The sequence below is a fragment of the Polypterus senegalus genome, chromosome 9 (assembly GCF_016835505.1).
Source record: "Polypterus senegalus isolate Bchr_013 chromosome 9, ASM1683550v1, whole genome shotgun sequence".
NCBI lineage: Eukaryota > Metazoa > Chordata > Cladistia > Polypteriformes > Polypteridae > Polypterus > Polypterus senegalus.
Window position 1 is genome coordinate 118554617 of NC_053162.1, and position 23053 is coordinate 118577669.

At 38.5% G+C, this 23053-nt stretch overlaps 1 protein-coding gene across 4 annotated transcripts in view; it reads left to right on the forward strand.

The window, feature by feature from the left end:
* foxj2 (forkhead box J2) overlaps positions 1–23053 on the forward strand; it is a 112726-nt gene that overhangs the window by 79598 nt on the left and 10075 nt on the right. For all 4 annotated transcript variants that reach the window (XM_039763623.1, XM_039763624.1, XM_039763625.1 and 1 more), the window contains exon 9: positions 16647–16922. In XM_039763623.1, coding sequence (XP_039619557.1) covers positions 16647–16922 — 276 coding nt within the window. The remainder of the gene's footprint in view (positions 1–16646; positions 16923–23053) is intronic.

The following is a 23053-nucleotide window of genomic DNA, read 5'->3' on the forward strand; positions in this document are numbered from 1 at the left end:
ATATTACTCCTAAGCTTCTAATATTTCATTAGATACCTGTTCCCTTCCATATTCAATATAAACTTCTCCTTTTAGTTTTTACAACAACAACAGCATTTATTTATATAGCACATTTTCATACAAATAATGTAGCTCAAAGTGCTATACATGATGAAGAAAGAGAAAAAAGACAAAGTAAGAATTAAAATCAGAGAACACTAATTAACATAGAATAAAAGTAAGGTCCGATGGCCAGGGAGGACAGAAAAAAAAAAACTCCAGACGGCTGGAGAAAAAATAAAATCTGCAGGAGTTCCAGGCCATGAGACCTCCCAGCCCCCTCTAGGCATTCTACCTAACATAAATGGTCAGGCCTTATTGTATTCAGGGTTCTCATGGAAGGACTTGATGATGACGTTCACGTGGCCTTCTGGCCTTTAATCCATCAATGTAGGGACATCATGGTGCTTTGATTAGGTGGTGGTGACACAGAAGAGAGAGTAGGGGTTAGTATGCATTTTGGAGCCACCATGAATAGTAATGATAATTAATTGAATATGAAGAGCATCAGGATTAAATTAAAATGAAGTTATGAGAAAGCCATGTTAAAGTAATGTGTTTTTAGCAGTTTTTTAAAGTTAATGCTCAAGCCCCACCTTACTTGTCTTCTTTAATTTGTTCCTATACTCCAATACATACACTTCATTCTTTTGACTTTTTTTGCTATTAACCATTCCATTATGCAGATTGTGCACTAAAGGCAAAATGGCTTTTAGTGTATCAGGGCTACAGCTATGGAATGCCCTGGCTTTGGAGCTCTGCACAAGTACCTCATTTTCTGTTTTAAAATCTAGACTTAAAACCTATCTTTTTAATATTGCATTTTGTTTGTTCTCATTAATTTTATTTGTATTTTGGATTGTTTGATTTTATGTGTTTTATTTTAAAGTGGCCTTGGGTACATTGAAAGGCTTTTTAAAATAAAATGTATTGTTATTATTATTATTATTAATGTCACTGTACTATACATAGAAACAAATGGCAAAAGGATTAGTCAGAATAGGTTTGATTGCATAACAGTCATTATGAGAGCAATGTAAAGTTTTTATTCAGTCTCTTTTTGCTAATCACACTTCTCCAAAAACAGTAGATCTGTGTCACATATAGTGAAAAAATGGAAGTGAAGCTGTAGATTCAAAACTCAAATTCAATTGGTTTTACATAGTAGTTTAGCAATGGTACATTTGCTAATAACAACATGATGGCATTCATGAAAAGAAATAATAGTATGAAATGACAATGACTCTACAAGACTCTTCAAAGTTAATCATAACTGTTAATCATAATACAAGTGTAATAAATGATTAAAAAAAACCTGAAAACAGTAAATAAATATGTGCACTAATGGGATTCTGTGAAATCCTTGGCAATATCCTCCATTTAACACTTTTGTTTGTTGTCAGTCTCTAGAAAATCGCAACCCACTTTTTTCCATGGTAGTGTCTTCGTGACCAACCAAGAGGAGGGGATCCCCCCTTAGTGAATCGAATGTGATCGTCAGAGCAGGGTAGGTTTTGAATCATGCGCCATCATGGGTCCCCCTTTGTGACTCGAGCTTGAATATCATGGGGGTGGTGGTAATCCTTGGGGAATCGAGTCCAAACATTAGAGTGGGGTGGAGAAGCATGAGCATGATTGTCAAAACAGGGGTGATTGAGCACAATTGTAGGATCAGCAACCTACTTACGACTGACTACCATTATAAACAATAGTAACTTGTGACCCACTGGTGTTAGCCTGTGAATCAAAAGTGGATTTGACCCAGAGGCTCAGGAGCATTGTTCTATATAGTATGTCATATTTGCCTACCTCTCTGCTGAAGTCAGTATCTACTCAAACAAATATTTTCTTGGATATCAAATTAAAATAAACCTGTGCTGTGCCCAGCCATTTTTTAATGTGGGAGAACAACTGCTAGGTGTTAACTTAAGAAACATTTTGAGAACCCAATGTTATCATTTACTTTCTATTCAAATACTTCATATTGCTATTTGTACCTGAGTCTTGAGCTATCCAATTTTACCACATTGCTCACCTCACCTGACATATAGCAGTCTCCAGTTATGATACTTGGTGGTATCATTTCAACAATTCAAGCTTCTGCTGATGATTTAAATATAGATAGTTTCTTATGGTTTCTTATGGAATTGGGCAAAGTCCTTGTTTTGAGCAGTGCTTATTGTTTTTCTTATCATGATGTAACTCTTCTTGCCTACTGGCAAACTTCAGAATTCAAGTATTACCTTTCCAACATGTCTGTTGATAGTAACATCACTTAACACGGCAGCTTCTCATTGTTTTTAACGTACAAATAATCAAATATTTTTATTGTTTTCAAATATTACAAGTATATTTTTGAGGCTGGCTTTGTGGAGATCGGATAAGGGGTTCTTTTAGGTTTGGAGATTCTTGACACTTAGCGGGGTGGTCCTTTACAACAGCGTTAGTGAGAAAACCAAACTGATCTAAACTAACTCAGGCTGATATGCACACTGCTAGCTGGAATGAGAAGGAATTTATAACTAATGTTTCATTTTTTCATCCTCACCGTGTACAGTCAGATTTTAACTGTGTATTAAAACCTGTTTCATCTGTTTCTTCTTGATCTGCTATGACAGTACCCAAAACTGATTTAACAATTGCACATTTCTTAAAGAATAATGTATGGAGGTTTCTCTTACTCATATTCAAGGCAATATTTCTCTTATCTTCACTATATTGTAGCTATTCATGATTTGATTCCCTATTTATCCATAGTAGTTTGTTATCTCTGTCAAACCTTGTAGAATTATGCTGTCATTGTTATTTCTGACCATGGTTCAACTACTCTGCAACTGAGAGTATGAAGCATAACTAATTTAGCGTTCAGTTTTTGACTTGGAACTATTTCTATTAGCAGCTAAAAACACTGCACAACAAAGTTTTTGCTTCTTGAACACTGTTGGGTGTTTCTTATAGATTTTTGGGTGCTGATCACGAATATCACATCAAAATTTACCCATCACGTACTGTTTCGTTTTTATCATGATTTTTTTCTTGTATTTGTATCCAAACATTTTCGCTCCTGTAAGTGACTTATCAACAACGGTTTGTGCAGCCTGGGCATGTCCAGGCATGGAATCAGGCCAGGTTGGAATCTGTTCTGTGGAAGTTGACATTCTGGGCATGCCGGGGCAGTTCTGAATGAGCTTGATACTGTCTCAGCATATTATAAAGGTGGTTTGCATACACCGATCATGCTCATTTAGTTTATATAGATAGTCAGTATGTATGTATAGTATCAGTATAGTAAAGTAGAGCATCTGCAGCAATATAACAGTAAGTAAGCTTGATGCTACAGACATTTTGATGTCGGGCGATATGTCTCTTCAATGTCATAACAGCCGCGATACATTCTGCTAGATCTGTGGCGAATATACACTTGCACCTCAGAGATGTTGGATGACTGCTGTTGTGAAGAAAGCTTATCATCTGTATTTCGGCTGCAAAATTGGTGATCAAGGCAAGGAATGGGCGCCTCACATTTGCTGTCCGACATGTGCTATCAGTCTGAGGGCCTGGCTCAGAGGCACTCGAAAGACTTTCCGTTTGCTGTTCCGATGATATGGCAAGAACAGAAAAACAATGTGACGGACTGTTACTTCTGTTTGACTAATGTGTCTGGTTTCTCTGCCAAAAACACGAAGTCAATTGAATATCCAAATCTGCCTTCAGCAAAGAGACCTGTGCCACATGATGACAGTCTTCCAATTCCAAAACCACAAAAGGATTGGACCTTAGATGAACCAGATGAAGAAACTGCAATGCAGGGTACTGACGATGACATTGACCCAGATTTTGAACTGTGCTCATCAGACAATCCACATCTGATAACATAGTCCGAATCGAACGATTTGGTCAGAGATTTTGGTCGAGCTGCTGGGTTTGAGACTGCAGAAATGGTGTCTGTTGTCACCAGGTATGAAAATCTTTGTGTTTCAAGGCCAACATCATGATATAACCACATTTTTTGCACAAGTCGACAGTCTCTGTTTCTGTTGTGACATGATGGATTGTTCTCAGCCTTGGGTTGTGATCACAACCCGGAAGAGTGGCATCTCTTCATTGATTTGTCAATGTTAAGCCAGAAAGCTGTTCTGCTACACAATGGCAACATTTATCCATCAGTACCTATTGGCTATGAGCACACATGAAAAAAACGTACGAGAATGTGGAACTGCTGCTGAAGCACATCCAGTATAGCAGGTACAACTGGAATATCTGTGGAGATCTTAAAGTCGTTGCTCTAGTACTGTTGTTTCATCAGGGAATGGGACAGCCGTGCCAAAGAGTCGCGCTATTCTCAACAGAACTGACCACTCCATACAAAAGTTAGTCCCAGGACAGAAAAATGTGGCACATGAATCGTTTGTCGACCCAGAAAAGATATTTTTGCCTCCTCTTCACGTAAAACTGGGACTCACAAAGAATTTCGTGAAAGCACTGAACAAGAAAGGCGAAGGTTTTCATTATTTATGACAAATGTTCTCAAGAATAACTGATGCCAAGATCAAAGAGGGCATTTTTGTTGGCCCTCAGATCAGACATATTATGACTGACAAGCGGTTTGAAGATCTGTTAGTTGGGTTGGAAAAAATTGCCTGGAAAGCCTTCAAAGACGTTTTTCACAATTTTCTGGGCAAGTACGGAGCTCCTCAAAGCAAAACTTCTCAAAGCATACAAGACAATGAAGTGTAACATGTCACTCAAGATTCATTTCCTCCGCTCACACTTGGACTTCTTCCCCACAAATCTCGGTGCTGTCTGTTGTCACAGTGAAAGGTTTCACCAGGACATTGCTATGATGGAGAAACTACTGTTGGACACTGCAACGTGATGCAGCAGACATTGTATACAAAAGAAAATCGGGAGCAAAACACTTTTAATTCTGTTGAATTTAATTACTTTTGCGAAACATAAACATGACTAAATATGTTATTGTCAGTAAACATATAAATATCTATTTCTCAGTGTTCCTACATGTTGCTGTAAAACCAAAACTATATTTGTGCATACCCAGTAGGTACCTGTGACAATGAAGAAAAACTTTTACAGGAAGCAAGACTTTTCAAAAAAATTGTTGTGCAGTGAAATTTTACTTACAATTGTCTCCATTTATGTTGAAACCAGCAGCGAAGCCAGAAATTGCATACTGAGTAGATCTGGAAACAACTGGGTGGACAAACAATAAGCCAGAAGGTTAGAGAGGTTTGGTTTATTAACAATTAAACTAATGCCCTTTCCCCCCTTGGAGTATTTAGCAGCTTGGTTTATTGGCATTCAAACTAGGGTCTGGGGATTACCCTTTAAGGTGAACAACTAAAATAATTAACAATTGATGAAAAACATAAACTAAATAAAAAAGATAGGGAGGGCCCATGATTCTAAATGGTTGGGCTTGGCTATTCAATGATTGGTAGTTGGGCTCTCTTTTGAATGGGAGGGGGGTCTAGGCCCCATCAGAGCTTTGCCCTTGGTTGAAACTAATGTATCACTGGAAACCAGTTTAATCATATCTAAGGGGACATATAGTTTGTTACGTCTCTCCTCAAAATAAATTACAAACCACTAGGTCAACAGAATTATCCAGGGAAATCCCTCAAATTAATAATACATATTCAAAATCTCCCACAATGTAGCTCTATTAAAATGTTACTTTAAAAAGAAATACTTAAATCATGTAGCCAATCAATACATAAAACAAACGTTTGGAATTTTTTCACAGAAATTAGCAAAACAGCTGCTACAAAGGATTTGTAACACAAGAGAATAAGTAACAGAGTTAAGAATCATTATTGTTTGGGATGTAATAAAAATGATGCTCTAATTAAAGATTTTTTAATTAAAGTGAAATACCTAATTTCTGTGTGAAACATATAGACAAACTAGATTAATTATCATGATGTTTAAAAATATGGATACTATTAAATTTATAAAGTGGAAATAATCCTGGCCCAGATGGCTATCCAGCAGAAATTTGTAAAAAATGTTAGTTATTGCCTGCTGAATATATTAATATTAGACAATTACTTTAAAATCTCTGATGTACATATATGAAATGTAATATGAACCAGAGGAGCAACAGAATTTTTCAAGTTCTTACAAAAAACAAATCTTTTGACAGAGTTAAAGTGGTTACTTATTCACCTTATTATACTGGTTGGACTTGGACTCGCCCAAGGAGTTTAAGTTTCTGTAAATTATATACCTTTTGATTTTTTTTTTATCACAGGGAAACAAACAGGGGTGTCCTTTGTGCTCAGTTTTATTTGTCATCAAACTTTTAGGCATCTGTCTGCGTAAGGCAAGGATTTGAAATCATACTTCCATAATTAAAAATGCTTAATATAATGGAGAAGTATTATAGTATAAATCATATTATTTCCCCTGAAAAGTTTTGTTAACTGTCACTCAACAGTTCACATTCCTTATTCATATTTAATTTTACTGACCTTATGAAAAGACTTAAGCAATAAATTAGCAAATGGACATGTCCACAGCTTACTTTAGCTGGGAAAATTGTTAAATGTCCTTCAAAAATGTCCACATGTTTTGCAGTGCATTCTGGTATATGTCATTAAAAATGTATTTTAAAAATATTGACACAATTGTAACATTCATTTATAATACAAAAAGGCCAAAAATAATAAAATAAATAATTCTATAAAGTCAGACATTATGCTATCTATTTGAGTTCTACTACTTATCTATATATATAATTCACTAAGGCAAGACACCCATGGAAAGCACGCCGGAAGGGGCGTGGATTCACTAAGCCGCCGACAAGTAAGAAACCTATGGTGCATGAAGGAAGGAGCCACGCCCACCAACTCCATGACCATTGGATAAGACGACAACTCGCAGAGCCACGCCCACCAACTCGGACACGACGACACAGAAAAAACAGCGTTATTTATATTCATCTGTCGTAGAGGCCACATATGCACCTCCGAGCCACATTGACTGTTCATAGAGGCATGTTTCTCGCGAAGGTGAATCGCCCTATGCAAACGGTTTGCGAGGGGTATCGCATGGGATCCTTAAAACAATCCTTTACAACTGAGGTTAAAACACAATGAAGTAAGCAGTCTTTAAAAACCAAGTTTTCGGTTACGGCGCACAACCGCGTGCACCATAGCAGACTGTTTTACACGCTACATACAGCAATTCGCATCCACGACAAACATGCGTCTTCTTGGATGCTCCTGCAGGAACACGGAAGACGTTTCCTTGCCCACCAACACTCCTTTTGCACCGGCCCGCGTCTACCCTCACTCTCTAGGCATTCACACTGCCTGCCCATGTGCCCGGACGCAAAAACTCACCGCCCACCCAGTTAGTCCCTTTCGTCGGTGCTAGGAGTCCACATGTACGTCTCAGCCACGTTGACTTTTCATTATTCTTTTCGGTTTCAACAACCGACCGCGTCCACCATGAAAAACCATGCGAAAGGAACAATGAAGCCCCGCCCAGAAACTCTACCCCTCCTCCCTCCTCCCACGTGCTTTGGAACGCACCTCAGACCTCTGCCCGCCAACTCAAACAGCTCATCAAACACATATTCACTTGCTTTGGTCTGTGCTGCGGTCCAAATCCAGCTGTGAGCCACATTGACTATTCTTTTGCCCTCCATGGCTACCGCTTCAAATGTATTTCATGGAAACAACACTTCTTTCAATGTTATAGATATTCCTGCTTCAGGTAACTGTTTGTTTCTGTCAGTCGGGTTTTTTTGGAAAAATATCATTGACGCAACTGTTGCACTCAAACTTCATAACATGACTGTTAGCTTTGTTTGCCAACTTTGGGATAACTTCGTGACATGGTCTCCATTGTTGTTGGTCACAGAGGCATTGTTATGCAGTCTGCTCAACAATACGCTGATTACATGAATATGTCCGGAGTCTATGGTGTTGAGGCAGAAACTGTGGCAATGTCCCACAATCCGGCGCAGCGTCTCTTCATATCTCTGCTCTTTAGCGATCCTTTGGATCATGGGCATTACGAGGTTCTCATGCCTCTCAAATACCCACTTGATAACCTTCTGGTGACATCTTTTGACTCTGTCGGTATGTGCACACAGGGTGCACACCCACTTGCTCGCCACACTAATGTGACGTCACCTGCCCACTCTCCTCTTCCTGAAAAACATTTAAAGACACACTCCCCTGAACACACGCATTCCAAACAGGACTTTCAATGCACCTTTTGTTCGAAAAGCTTCAGAGTGCACAGATATCTGAACGCACATTTAAAAAAATACAACACTAACCGAATGATGCAATGTGAACATTGCCAACAATGCTTCAAAACAACTCGCGCTCTCAAGAAACACTGACGAACTCATTCCACTTTCACCTTCAGTTGCACATTTTGTACGGAGGACTTCACGGGTGAGATGGATCTCCACAACCATATGCAGATCCATTCAACACAAAGATTTGTATGCAAAATTTGCGACAAACACTTTCACTCACGCAGATACCTTACTAACCATCTCAAAACACATTCCGTGATGAATTCTTTTCAGTGTCAACACTGCTCCAAAATCTTCACACGCCAGAAATATCTCAAAGCACATTTAAACACCCACTCCACTGAACAAACACATTCCAAACAGATCTTTGAATGCACGATTTGCTCAAAAACGTTCCGAGTACAGAGATTTCTCAACATGCATTTAAAAACACACTCCACTGAACGAATTAGGCAATGTGATCATTGCCAGCAATGCTTCGACACAACTCATTCCAATTCCCTTCAGTGTCAACACAGCACTAGATCGTTCATGCACAAACATTGCATTCACTTTCCTGCAGCTTTTCAAGAAGATACCGCCATTCACGTCCAAGAACATAACATTGGCCTACCTACCGCACTATGTGCTTCTTGCAATGCTCTTCATTGGCCAGCAGAGGTCAACAAATCTGGACATTACACTAAGTGTTGTCATGCGGGCAAGGTGTCTTTGCCACCACTATCCAAACCCCCTCTTTTATTGGAAGACCGCTTGACTTGCAAGGACCCGCTGTCCCGAAAATACTGTGATCATATCAGGGAATACAACTCTGCTTTAGCTTTCACGTCATTGGGCGCACACATCACTCAACCATCTGGACAAGGACCGTATGCTTTCAGAATCCACGGTCAAATTTATCACCAGGTCTCTCCTTTATATAACAATCCTGACACGTCACCACAATACGGTCAGCTATATATATCTTCGACTCTACTGAGGCTACCAGTCAACGTTTGCAAATGGAATGTTATAGCACTTGCAGTGACATTTTGTTGCTTCAACTAGACAACATGCTACGACAGGTTAATCCCTTCGCAAAGTGTTACATGCAAATGCATGACATTATCACTCACGGTAACCCTGTTACTGCTGTACGAATGGTGTTCATGGAAAATCCAGGTCTGGATATGAGAAGGTGTAAAAATGATGTTGCTGCTATCTTTGTAGGTGAAGATGGGGAACCTCCTGCACAACGCGACATTTGCATATATCCAAATGGAGATGCTTGCAAACGTATCTCTGTTCTCAATATAAATTGTGACCCCATGGTTTATCCACTGCTATTCCCTTACGGAGATCCAGGCTGGCACATACAATTAACCCATGTTGAGGAAAAACGAACCGCGAAAAGAACGCGAGTCACACAGCTCCAATTTTATGCTTTCAGGCTTGCCATGAGATCTTCATTTAGTGTCTTGCATTCCAGTGGCAAACTCTTCCAGCAATACATCATCGACGCATATGTCAGAACAGAAGGCGCGCGTCTACATTACCTTCGCTCACATCAACAAGATTTGCGTGTGGAGAAATACAGGGGACTTATCAAGGCAGTCCAAGGTCCAAAGCCTGACTTAACCTTCACCTGCAATGCTGCTTCGCCAGAAATCTGCAACGCCATTTCCCATTATGAGCAAATAGAACACAGACCTGACATCGTTGCTCACGTTTTTCATATCAAACTGCAACGTTTTCTACCAGATATTCTGGAAAGGAATATTTGCATTGTTACAATGTTGCTTTTCTTGCTGATTTATTACATTACCGACTTTTCAAATGTTAATTTTCTCCCTGTGCTTAAAAATCATTAAAAAACTGGCCTAATTATGCGGCGTATGGTACACCGCGGGTTGGCTAGTATATATTATTTGATTACTTGTATTGGCTTGATTAGCCATAGACAGTCCAAATCCCTCCTTACCTGGATAGTTCTCTGCACCAGTTAATAAATAGTAATGTCAACTAAGTTGGGGTTCAGTGCTATCTTAGAATATGGCACCAATTAATTCTAGAACAGCCATCCTTATCAGACATTTTCCTCAAAGTTGTGTATTGCCATTCTCAACAGTGTGAATCTAGGGCTGACTAGGCCTGTTCCTTAGTCTCTTCCAGTCAGTTAAGGGATTGTGACAGCTGTTGTCCAATAGTCATCCTGACATGTGGTAATTTGTGTGAGAGAAGTCACTTTACATTGATTAACTGGGAGACTCTTTTATAATCAGTGATGCATTGAACATCTGCCCTTGTTACATGCCGGGTCTTCGAGCACTGCACGATCTTCCTGAAGCAAGACATATCACACACGTTCTGCCAAACTCATGAATGTTTGGTCAGTGACTACATTCTTTATCCATAGAGCATTACTGGAAAATACAGGTTTTATATAAACACACTTTAGTGTCAACAGTAATGGAGGGTTTCTCAGAAAAGTCCTGCTTCATGCATCTGTGTTCAATCACCAGTTGTCCATGCTGAAATTTTCAGATCTGTAAATAAGAACAAGATAATTTTGCCTCATGTGCCACTGGAATCCAGTAGAATTTGCAGCTGCTTCATAGTTTGCTGTCTTATAAAGGTCCCAATCACTAAGATTTCGCTCATTTGCTGACAAATGATTTTCAACAGCTATAACATACTGGTATTGAAGCCTGGAGTAATGCCTGTTCTGCACACTGTAGCATTTAAAAGTACATGTCATAGATCAAGCCTGTGCAGCCTTTTGCACCAACTTCTTACAACTGGTCAGTGGCTGGTATAACATTTTAGGCTTCAATAAAAATGCCAGTTGGAAATCTAATTAAAATGGTGGTTCATCAAGAAGTGATAATCTTACATGTAGAGAACCAGGAGAACCTCTGGAACTCCTGGGGCTGAAGCCATGAGTTGCATTGTGGGCCAAAGAAGCTAGAAGGACAGCAGATTCTGCCTGAGACAACACCATAGTCACCAAAGCACATGAACAATTACTGTTTGTAATGACCCACTCAACACTGAATAGGAATAATTTTTGGCTTTATTTGAAGTGTTATTTGCTGGAGATATGCAACAAGGAATGAAATTATTCTGTAGCAATGCTAAAACATAGGAACAGTCAGCTGCTAGCAACTACTGAATGAAACGAATGCAGAAACTTCCTCCAAACTTAGGGCAAGTGTAGCACAACCACGACCATGTTGCTGTTCAGGTGGCTGTAAATATGTAGCCGACCATTTCCTGTTTGCCTTCTGTGTTGTTTGTCATGTAAGTTGAAAGAAAAGGCAGGCAACAGTTGGCTGGCTCCAATTCTTTATTCTTACACAAGCAAAAAAAAAAAAAAGACAGGAACATCACACAGGTAATCATTTTCCCTCTCTTTTGCTCCCCTTCAGTGCTCACATCACATCTGGCATCCTCACTGAAAGAGCAGACACGCACAGTGCTGGGGTACAACACCACTTAACAGCCAGCAACAATCCGGGGATGAACATTTTAGGTTAACTGCATCAATGCAGAGTGCTGATTTGAGAAAGTACACTAATTATATACAATAAATATATTTAAATGTAAAAACACTGCACATACATGAAATTAATTTTACAGATAGTAATGTTGTGTTTTTCATATATAAAACATTTAAAATAATCTAGTAAATCAGAATTCTACAGAGTCGAGAGAGCTTGGAAAGCACATCTTACCCCTTTAAATGCAACAAATAAATTTTATCTATGGGAGACATGTCTACATTTACAGTATGGATCTGGTCTCCTGCACTCAAGATTGCAACATGTGCAGCCTCCAGCTCTTTTATCAACACATATACTTCCCCCATTTTGACAGACTGTACACATTTCTCACTTTTCCATAGACTGTCTTTTTTTTAACTATGAATGTTTGGTTGGATGATGACCAGAGGAGCACCACACCCTCTCTAGCTGTACATAGATCAGACACTTTCATTAGTATTATTCCAATCCATGTTGCTGGGGCTACATACACTGACTGGCTTTGCCATCATGGCTGGACAATTTTTCTTCTACATATTCCCTAAGCTTCTTGCAAGAATAGCATGGGGTAAATGATTGGCCAGTTCAACAGAAACCATTCAAACCATCCTTAAGCACATTACCATGTGTGCCAACTTATGTTATTTTCGTGTTTTCCTGCATATCTGGCAATGAATGCATTTATTTGAAATGTTATTACTTCCCTTCAGTTAAGCCTATGGTACCACAAAGAAGGTATTTAATACCTGAGATGTTTCTGTTAATTGTAGCCACACAAGATGATGGTATATCTCCACCAGCTCTAAGGTAAACATCTATTATATGGAATACTGTCAATATTGGGACCTTTGGACTTTTGTATATTGAAAATATGTTAACATGTGTTAGACAACTGCCTCAAATATCATTGGTCATCATAATATTTGTTTTACTAAATGCAGATAAGATATTTAGCTACCTATAAATCTTTCCCAGCCTTCCCCTTAATTATACTTTGCATATGCAATAAAGATTTAGAAAGTGTCAGCAACTTTATCAGAGCTTTTAAAAGATTGCACCATTTGATAATTCCACATCAATGACAAGTTGCACTGGTCTCGTAACACAAAGAGACTATATGAAAAAGGGCAAATAATGTTCTTTTTTCTTAGGAGACTGTGTTCTTTTAATGTGGATAGGGACATCTTTAACATCTTCTACGATTCTGTGATGCCCCATGCAGTTTTCCACACTTTAGTGTGCTGGACTGGTAACATCCCTTCAAGAGATGCCCACACTGAATCAAAAAGCTAATTAAAATGGGATGTACTTTAGACCCCCTGGAGGTTGTAGCAATGGAGAGAACTGAAACATAACTGAGTGTTGTTATGAACTATACTGCACATCCTCTCTCCGACACACTAACATTCAGCCAATGAATTATTCAGTAGAATTTTGTCATGAAACACTACTGGGGCTCCTTTATGCCAAAAGCAATATGTCTGCATAATGCCTCACTATGACTGTGACAACCAAGTCAGAAGTTTTCTCTCTTTTTAGTTTTTTTCCTTTTTAGTGTATGTTTTTTTCTTTTTTCTGGTGTGTGTTCAGACCATAATATATATGAGACAAAGCAAGGTTTGGGGCAGCCACCTGTATAATTTGGTTTCCTGGCTGCAAAGCGTTCTTTACAAATGATAGCACTGCTGTGCACAAAACCAAGTCCAATACAGAAGTGAGGGCATTAGGGAAAAGGAGGAGGTTTTAAAGGGGAAGACAGGAAGTGAGATCATAGGGGTCGGGCTCATTGAGGTCGTCAGCCATTGGTTCGAGCCTGGACGTGACATCACAGGGGCCGGAGCTGGCAAGGTCTCCTTCGATAGGCTCGGTCCTGGAAGTGACGTCAGAAGAGCCAGGCGGAATCTCCCAGGAATGGCCAGCAGGCAAGGAAGAAAAAGAGTCAGTGCACTCTGCCACACCCTGGTATGTCTCAGAACTATCCTTACCCGAGCCCTTTAGCTGCCTCGCATGCGCACGTGTGTGACAATATATATACAGCGGAACCTCTAGATACGATCACCTCTGTATACGAGAAATTCAAGATAAGAGGAAAGTATGAGCGAAAAATTCGGATCTAAATACGAGCATTTGCTCGCATAACGAGCCACGAGCCAGGCTATGGTTATGTGTGACGCGTTTATCAATCCGCCTCGACTCGGGGATTCAGCCAAGCTGACACTGCCAGCCTGTCAGCTCACTCAGTGTTCCTTGTTCTCCTGTAGCGTGAGGATCTACGTGTTTGTGCGCTTGTGATTTCATTGTTTTGCTGTAGCAGTTCACCGTATAAGCATATCCAAAAATATTGCAGACATGCAGATGGAGAATAGGAGATGATTGCCCTCAAGAGGAGTACTAGGGTGCTGTACCGTGTTAGCCATTATGAATGTAGAGAAAAGCCAATCAAAATGACACCTTTTATTGGCTAACTAAAAAGATTACAATATGCAAGCTTTGATTACATCTTGCCTGAAGAAGGGGCCTGAGTTGCCTCGAAAGCTTGCATATTGTAATCTTTTAGTTAGCCAATAAAAGGTGTCATTTTGCTTGGCTTTTCTCTACCCTCAAGAGGAGAGAGAGAGAGGCGAGCGAGCAAGAGAGATAAGGAGAGAGAGAGAGAGGGGGGGCGAGTGAGCGAGCAAGAGAGATAAGGAGAGAGAGAGAGAGAGAGAGGGAGAGGGAGAGGGGGGCGCGCGCGCGAGCAAGAGAGATAAGGAGAGGGAGACACGCACGAGAGAGAAGAACCATCAGCTCAGTTATGATCACATGACGCTCAGCAGACAAAGTGTATCCACACTTATTTATCAGTGTTATTTGTTAGGAAAATTGATTTTTATGTTGGTATTTTTGGGGGTGTGGAACGGATTAACTGGATTTCCATTATTTCAATGGGGAAGTTTTGTTCTAGATACAAGAAATTCGCTATACAAGCTCAGTGCTGAAACGAATTAAACTCGTATCTAGAGGTTCCACTGTATATATATACATAATACATACATATATATATATATATATATATATATATATATATATATATATATATAACATTGGGAACAAGATTTTTCAGTGAAATGCTTGAATAAAGAATGGAAGTCAACATTTGATAAAATACAGTATTTCGTAATTTTTTCAAAACATGATCTATTTCTACTTAAAATCGTACATTACATACTGTACATCTTTCTTGACTGAGACTATCCAAAATGTACCCAGATTAAGATTCTTATTGTGCACAATATTTGGTAGCTGCTTCTGTGGGTCATGTATTTTGAAAATGTCTGTTGTTAAAATCTAGTTGGAAAAAACCTTGCTCAACTGTCAGATAGCCTTGAAATCATAATAACCCCTTATCTACTTGCATCACTCTTTAGGGTAAAACCCAGTAGTTCAGTACTGCTTAATGTACAATTTATTGCTATAACCTTTGTAATATTTCTAGTTTGCTATGTTATCTTGCCCAATTGGAAGTTCCCTAACCATCCCCATAACAGAATGAGAAAATGAATACCTCTTTTAATTAAAAATTGAAAAACGTTTATAAAGATCAGTCCAGATATTTAGAATCCAGTTTGAACCAGTTTTTCTAAGCACTTTGTGATAAAAGTCACCTTGGACGTCGTGGCATGTTGCACAAAGAACAGTAATAACAAAGAAACCTATGGCTCTGAAATGTTACCTTAGTTAACAGAGCATGTTGATTTACAGCTAAACTTTGAAGTTTTTCTTAAATCTTTAAGTGATGTATTCTTTCTTTCTTTCTTTCTTTCTTTCTTTCTTTCTTTCTTTCTTTCTTTCTTTCTTTCTATGCTGTCAATATCAGTAGGGAAGGGGATATCTGTTGCATTTTGAGTGCATTTTGTATACCTTACTGACAAACAATTTACTCATTGTTGTGCAATCTTTAAAATTAAATAAAAAATCATTCAAAAAATCATATGTACATGTTGCTGTTAACAGTCTGAAAATGTTATTGTAATTATGCTCCGGATGAAATATATTCCATCGCTGATATAGAAGCAGTGAAGCACAGAAACATGTAACTCCCAAAAATCTCCCATTTTTTCAAATTGTTCACATTATGCTCCTTTTTCCAAGTGTTTTTAGGCCCTACTTTTTCATTTATTCATGTATTGTGCTAAGATGTTATGCAGTATGTATAATAAAAGACATGGCTGGTTGGTTGCCTGACCAAGAATTATTCAGCTATCAGAAAACTGACAGTATGCAGAAACACTTTTGTGCACTCCAGCCACATACTTGCAACTATCATCATCTTTTGTGTCCTTCTCGATCTGCAAATCACATGTTTCAATGTTAAAGTAATGTTTCTGACTGTAACCTACATTAGTTTTGTCTTTACGTTTGGAAAGCTGATGTTAATATTTGTTGATGCTATTGGCTTTCCCACTTTTGGAACTAAGAATGTGTCATTGATTTTCCATTCTGATATCTGAGCTGCTTTCTTGCAGTTGGCTGAAAAGAGATTTAGTTTTTCATTATAGAATATGTTTCTTCCTGAAAGTTATTGTGACTGCTCTGCAGACTAGATGCTTTTAAGCCAAAGATGCTCATTTCTACAGTTACAAGTAATAGAAGAGAAACTACACAATTGTTGTAGTTTGCATTCCATAGTGGAGAATTAACATGTGTCTTAAAATGAGCCAGTACACCACACCAAGAAAAAATGGTTTCTACAGGTACAGAAATTTGAGCTGCAATACTGATCTCTTATTGCCTATTCTTTCTTTTTTCAGATCTTGTTGAGAGTATGAGACAAGCAGAACATTCCAACTGGCTTCTGGACCCATCGCTGTTTACATCCCTTTGTGATTCACTCAACAATTTCTTTACCCAAACTGGCCTCATCAACTCCCAAAATACACAATTACATGCTGGACATACTGCTACTTTTGTTTCCCCACCTGTGCAGTCACAAAGTGGATCAATTAGTGTGCCATGCGAACTCATTTCACCTATTAATACGTCTTTCCAGATAGGAACTGAACCAGTCCAGAATCCAACAGGAAATGGTAAGATATCCCAACCCAAACCTTGATAAACTAGCCACAGAAAATTATAGAAATAGATTATTTCTAGAAACTTTTTAGCCATGGTATAGAGCACAAATAGTAACAAAATGTCTAGCTCAGTTGTTTAACTTTTCTCTTTTTTGCCTCATGGGATCCTTCTTTTTAATACAAAGAAGTCCAAAAGAAGGATGGCACAATGGTTATATCAGATATCTCATGAATTCTGTGTCCTTGGGATGGCAGTGCTCAGGCAGTGTCCGTGTGGAGTGTGGGTGAGAAGGTTTTCCTCCCAAATCCAGCAAATTCCCAAATAAAGCTGCAGGAGATAGAAGCTGGTGCAACACAACACATTTGTGATGGCTTATAGGTAGTTCAAACATGCACAGCGCAACTCTCTGCCAAAAGTCTAGTTGAAACCAAGGTCAAAAGAACACAGATATCTGCTGCAAGATCGCACCATTGTTGAAAAACGCGTTGTAGTGAGATTTCCTTAAGCAGAGGGAATGAAACCTGATGAAACTTCACGGAAGAATGTTGGATTGTGAAAATAAGTGAGCTGTTTGGGTACCCATCTTGCGCAAACTTTGATTCCCCAGTCCTCATGCACTGTCGTACATGCAGATCCTTAACAGATAACCAAATGTATAACAACAGCAGACAATGTAATACATCAGACTTCTCTTATGAAGGCATTTTCCATGTCGATGTGGGCTTGTGTGTGTGATGTTGATGGTAAACCAGATGGAGCTTCATCGGTTACACTTGTTCTTCATACTTTAAACCTTTCTATCCACATTTCATTGAGTCTTGCCGTTTTCACTTCCATCATCCTTCGGTGAATTTCAGCAGGTTTCACTCCCTTTGTCCACATAGTTTGCTGCTTGACTTTACTGTTTGATTTATCCTTATGTATGTAAAGTAGGTTAATTGGTAATTCTAATCTGGATTTACTCTATGTGTTTGTGAGTAGACATTGCAATGGACAGGTGTCCCAAACATGATTGATTGTTTTCTTGCAACCATGGCTTCTGGTAAAGGTCATGAGCTCCTGTCTTTCTAAATGGCATTAGTCAGGTTTAAGAATGTTATATTATGTTTGTTTAGTAGCATTTGAAATGCTACTAATGCAGTGTTGGTATAAGAGATTATTTGTTTGTGCATTTTAGAGAAAGTAGGATTTTTCCTTGTGCACAGAGACTGTATCTTACTGTTTACCCACTTGTACGAACAAGATATAGATTGGAGTGTTAAATTATTATTTCCAAGAGCCTAATCTCCATATTTTATTTATTTCAAGCTAACATTTGCAATTTAAATATTTAATGTTTTACAAATTGCCTAAGATAAAGGAAGTTGCTAATAGAAAATGGCATTTGTTCCAATTGCTCAGTATGTTTTCATGATTTTGGATCATCTAGGTATGCCCATTTACCATTACAAAACATATAATGGGAAGGTAATTGTTAATGAAAGTTGACCATTATATCAGTTCTTTTGAAATGTCTTAATTAGTTATGAATAGAAAGCAATTGTATGATACAGTGGAAACTCAAACATGACAAGAAGTTATTTACATCATAATAGTAATAGTGATACAGTGACATTCGTGCTGTCTTACAGTTCCAGAGCTCTGCATTTAAATTCTGATCTACTCAGTGTCTTTGAGGCATTTGAATACTTTCTCCATGTCTTTGTTTGTTTCCTCCGGGTGCTCCTTTCTGTTCCGCACATTCCACAGATATGCTGGCTATCCAATTTGATTCATCCAAGTTACCAGGTTTTATCCATTGCAAGTTATCAATTGGCTGGATCTTATCATGGCAGTATTGTGCACTTAAGATAATCTCTTCCAGTCTTGTCATGCCACATAGTGTCATCTATATGACATGTGGGCAACAGAGATGGATTGTTTAAAGACTGCCAATTCACAGTTTTTAAGCGGGTTGCTGGTGGATAACTCTTCTCCCTGTACATCAACATAATACTTTACAGGAGTTTATTTAACTTTCAAATTTTGCATATTGGATTCTAAGACAATGATGTTCTTTGAAAGCCTTTTCATCTAGTACTCATAGTATATGTTCTTTAAAGGGACTGTAAACAATCTTCAGCTCAGTATGTGATCCCAGTGTGATCAATACACCACTGGACATTATTTGTATAATATTGGATTACTGATAAATTGCATATCATTTGGCACAGAACAAAATCTAAGTGAACAAAGTGAAATATCAGTGAACAAAGCAAAGACCTTTTAGATAAAAAAAAAAAAATCTGCATTATTGCTAAATTGACGTTGTCATATAGAAGTAAAAACTAAACAGTCTACTATAGCTGGTGTAGAGAAACGTACTCACTGACACTCTTCTAAAGCAAGTTTTATTAATAGGAAGTTTCAAATCTCCATACTGTAATTCCTTTTTGCTAGTGAAAGCTTACATAACAAAGTAATAAACTGGTAAACAATGAAAGAACACTCAAAACATCAGAATAATATAATATAGTTTAACTCTGGATTAAGTTATTAAACTGTCAGGTGTTAAACTATTCCAAAGCAGCCCATCATCATCACATGACAGATAAAAGGCACTGAGGTTGCAAAGTGGCCTTTACTGCTCTTTTTCAATTGACTTTAAGTTACTAATTTCTCTGCTAATTTCTTGGATAGATAGGACCATTCAGAGATGGTGTTCAGCTTTTTATAACTTTTCCCAAATTGAGTATTGATAACCTCATTAAAAGGATTTTCAAAGAGAAAACCTGGGAGACAAAATACAGGGTGGCCCACCTCCGCTGAGACATTGAGAGTGTACATGAACATGCTGAAACAGGCACAGAGATGTATTGATGCACAAGGAGATCACTTTCAGCATCTTCACCACGTAATCCAGTCATCTTGGTGGAAGCGGGCCACCCTGTATAATTGGCTGTCTAAAATGACAGTATTGTCCCTATTATGAACCCATAGAGAGAATGCAACATAAAATAAAAACTGACAGATGCATACTGTATTTCTGTTCTAATGATTAGCCAGGGAGTTTTTGAATGTTCTCCCCGTGTCTGCATGGGTTTCCTACACGTACTCCGGTTTCCTCCCACAGTCCAAAGACATGTAGATTAGGTGCATTGGCAATTCTAAATTGTCCCTAGTGTGTGCTTGATGTGTGTGTGTGCCCTGCGGTGGGCTGGCACCCTGCCCGGGGTTTGTTTCCTGCCTTGCGCCCTGTGTTGGCTGGGATTGGCTCCAGCAGACCCCAGTGACCCTGTAGTTGGGATATAACAGGTTGGATAATGGACGGATGGATGATTAGCCAGTAACAAAAGTGGTGTAGGTTAACAGCTTTCATCGTAAACTACCTCTGCTGTACTCCTTCGGAAGCCTTCTGCTTGAGTTTTGCATGGTTTATGTCTGAGGTAAGAATGAGGAGAGATATTATGGTGGAGGTCAGAAGCAGAATGTAAGATGGCATTCTGTCAGAGGTGGGCAGAGGATGGAAGTTTTAGAAGAGGATAGATACCATGTTGGAAGAGGTGGGAGGAAGGATGGGGTTTTGCCATAGGGAGGAAAGAGTTTGTTAGAAGGTGGATGGCAATTTGTGAGTGTTCTAGAGGAGCTTATCCTAAGGATGCAATAAGATACAAGAGGAGCAGATGAGGCCACAGAGGAAGGCTTACGTGTCAGGCATATGAAAAGAGTGGGTCTCACTGTAAAGGATGCCCAGGGCAGCAAAAAGTGATGTAAAAAGATTTAAGGCTACCAGGCTACCAGCTAAGGTTACAATCTAAGCTATGGCTAAGCTAAGCTAAGGCTACAATTTACCGGCTAACTTAGGTAAACAAAGAAACCAATGATGATAATGTAGAGGAACCAATACAGCTGGGAAAAAAATGTAAAGGCATCCTCCCAGAATGCTATGTAGCATAATAGCTAAGATATAGAATTTTAAACTGCAATATTTCAGATTCATTTCCTGCCTGTAACTATGTGAACTCTGTAAAGGTTATTTAAGCAGCCTGTCATCCAATTTTAATGTATTATGATCTAGTTAAGTAGCATATTTGACAAATATACATTGATAATAAATAATAACAATTATATCAGAAATGTAAACTATGGCACATAGTTGCATTCGATAAAGAAAACAGCAACCATACACCATCTCTCATTTTCAAAGAATAGAATTCACATTCATCACTTTTAACTTTCTCCATGTGAAACCTTTTTCACCATTTTGTATATTTAATATTTTTAATGTATGGATAGGATAGAATAGAATAGAATAGAATAGTGGTGCAGTGCTGAGCCCTCCTGCCTCACATGTCTAAAGACCCAGTTCTGCCATTACCTGTATGGAACAGCACATTCTGTGGATGGTATTTCTTTCATCCAAGGAAATTAGATTTAAGACTGTTTATTCACTTCCCTGAAATATAGATAATATGTTAACTGGAAATTATAAAATGGTTCTAGTGTAAATGATTGTGTGAATTTGTGTGAATTTACCTTAATTTTGGACAGGAGAGGCCTCATTTCCTTGGAGTCCTTGAATGGAAACCTATTTCCAAATATAGATGGAATTATTTTGTATTTATTTGTTTGTGTCTCTTTGAAATGTGTAATTAATTTATTTTCCCTAGCTCCTATTATTAATGGCACTTGTAACTTAAATACAACATTTGCTGCCTGATGGACTAATGGCCCATATGGAATTAGCTCCTGCCGTGCACCAAATGCTGCCAGGATAGGTTATAGCTCAATATGAATTGGTATTGTTATAAGCTCAGAAAATAAATGTGCTTAACATTCTGTTCATAGTCAGTCAATACAATTCCTCATGCTGCCACCCAGCTTTCTAATAGAGTTTTACCAGAAATTTGAGTAAACAAGGCTAAATGTTTATTGCATTTTTAATTTACCCTGTCCTTCTTTATGAATAATTTAAGCAGCTTGGAAACAATACCTTTACAAGGGAAAATGGGAATGTGTTATTTCCAGAATGCATTAGTATTCTACAGTATTTATGCTCATGGCAAGGTGATTCAGTTCCCTGCTGGTTTGTTTCTTCTTTCTTCTCCTTGTTTTTCTTTTTCTCACTCATTTTAATTCTTGCTTATTGCATTATAAATGTTTGCCAGCTGCTTAGCTAGGTGGTTATTTACAGCATACACTATCCTAGTGCTGTTGTCTTGGCTGCTGGTTGCCCATAAAAACACATAGTCACTCTAAAGTTCCACTATGTTCTTTTGTCATTTTCCTAAAATTCCTCTACAAGTCAGAGAGAGGAAAACTGACTGTTCTTTATAAATATGCACCAAATAGCTTTTCAGAGTATTCAGCCTTCTTAGGGAAGGTGGATAAAATGTTTGAAATGATGCCACGAATGGACTTGATAGTCTTACAGTGTGACGTCAATGTTTACTTCAGGAATGACAGAGATACCTGTCCGATCTGAACCAGAATAATAAGTTGGTATTGGGTTACTGTGCTAGTCATGGATTGCCATGAACAGCATGTTTGTACAAAAGAAGTCTCATAAGTGTACCTGGTACCAGACCAGTTTGGGCCAAAGACTGATGATTAAATTTGAGATTGTGTTGTCTGACCTGAGATCAGGGTCCGGGGCCTCTCACAGTGGAGGGTATCTTTTTGTGAAGTTTAGGGGTTGCTTCATTGCTTTATGCAGATAATGATGTTGTATTTGCCTAATCTGAGTGTGACCTTTGGCACACACTTGAGTGATTTGTTGAAGTGTGAAGCAGCAGGAATGATCAGCACCTCCAAATCTGAGGTAATGATTCTATCACCAAAAAGGGTGGATTGTTCTCTCCAGGTAAGGGGTGGTGGTGAATTGATCTTACTGGAGGAGATCAGGTATATGAAGATCTTGTTCAATAGTGATTTAAGAAGAAAATGAGACCAACAAGCAGATTGAAGGGGAGGCAACTGTTCTGCCAGTGCTATAATTATCCATGATGCTGAAGCAGCTGCAAAGTTTAAAATAAAATCTCTTACTTTTACATCTCGATCTACATCCCTGTCTTCACCTATGACCATAAACTGTTGATAATAACTGAGTGAAATTGTGAGTACAAATGGCAGAAACTGGGTTTCTTCACAGTTTTGCTGTGTT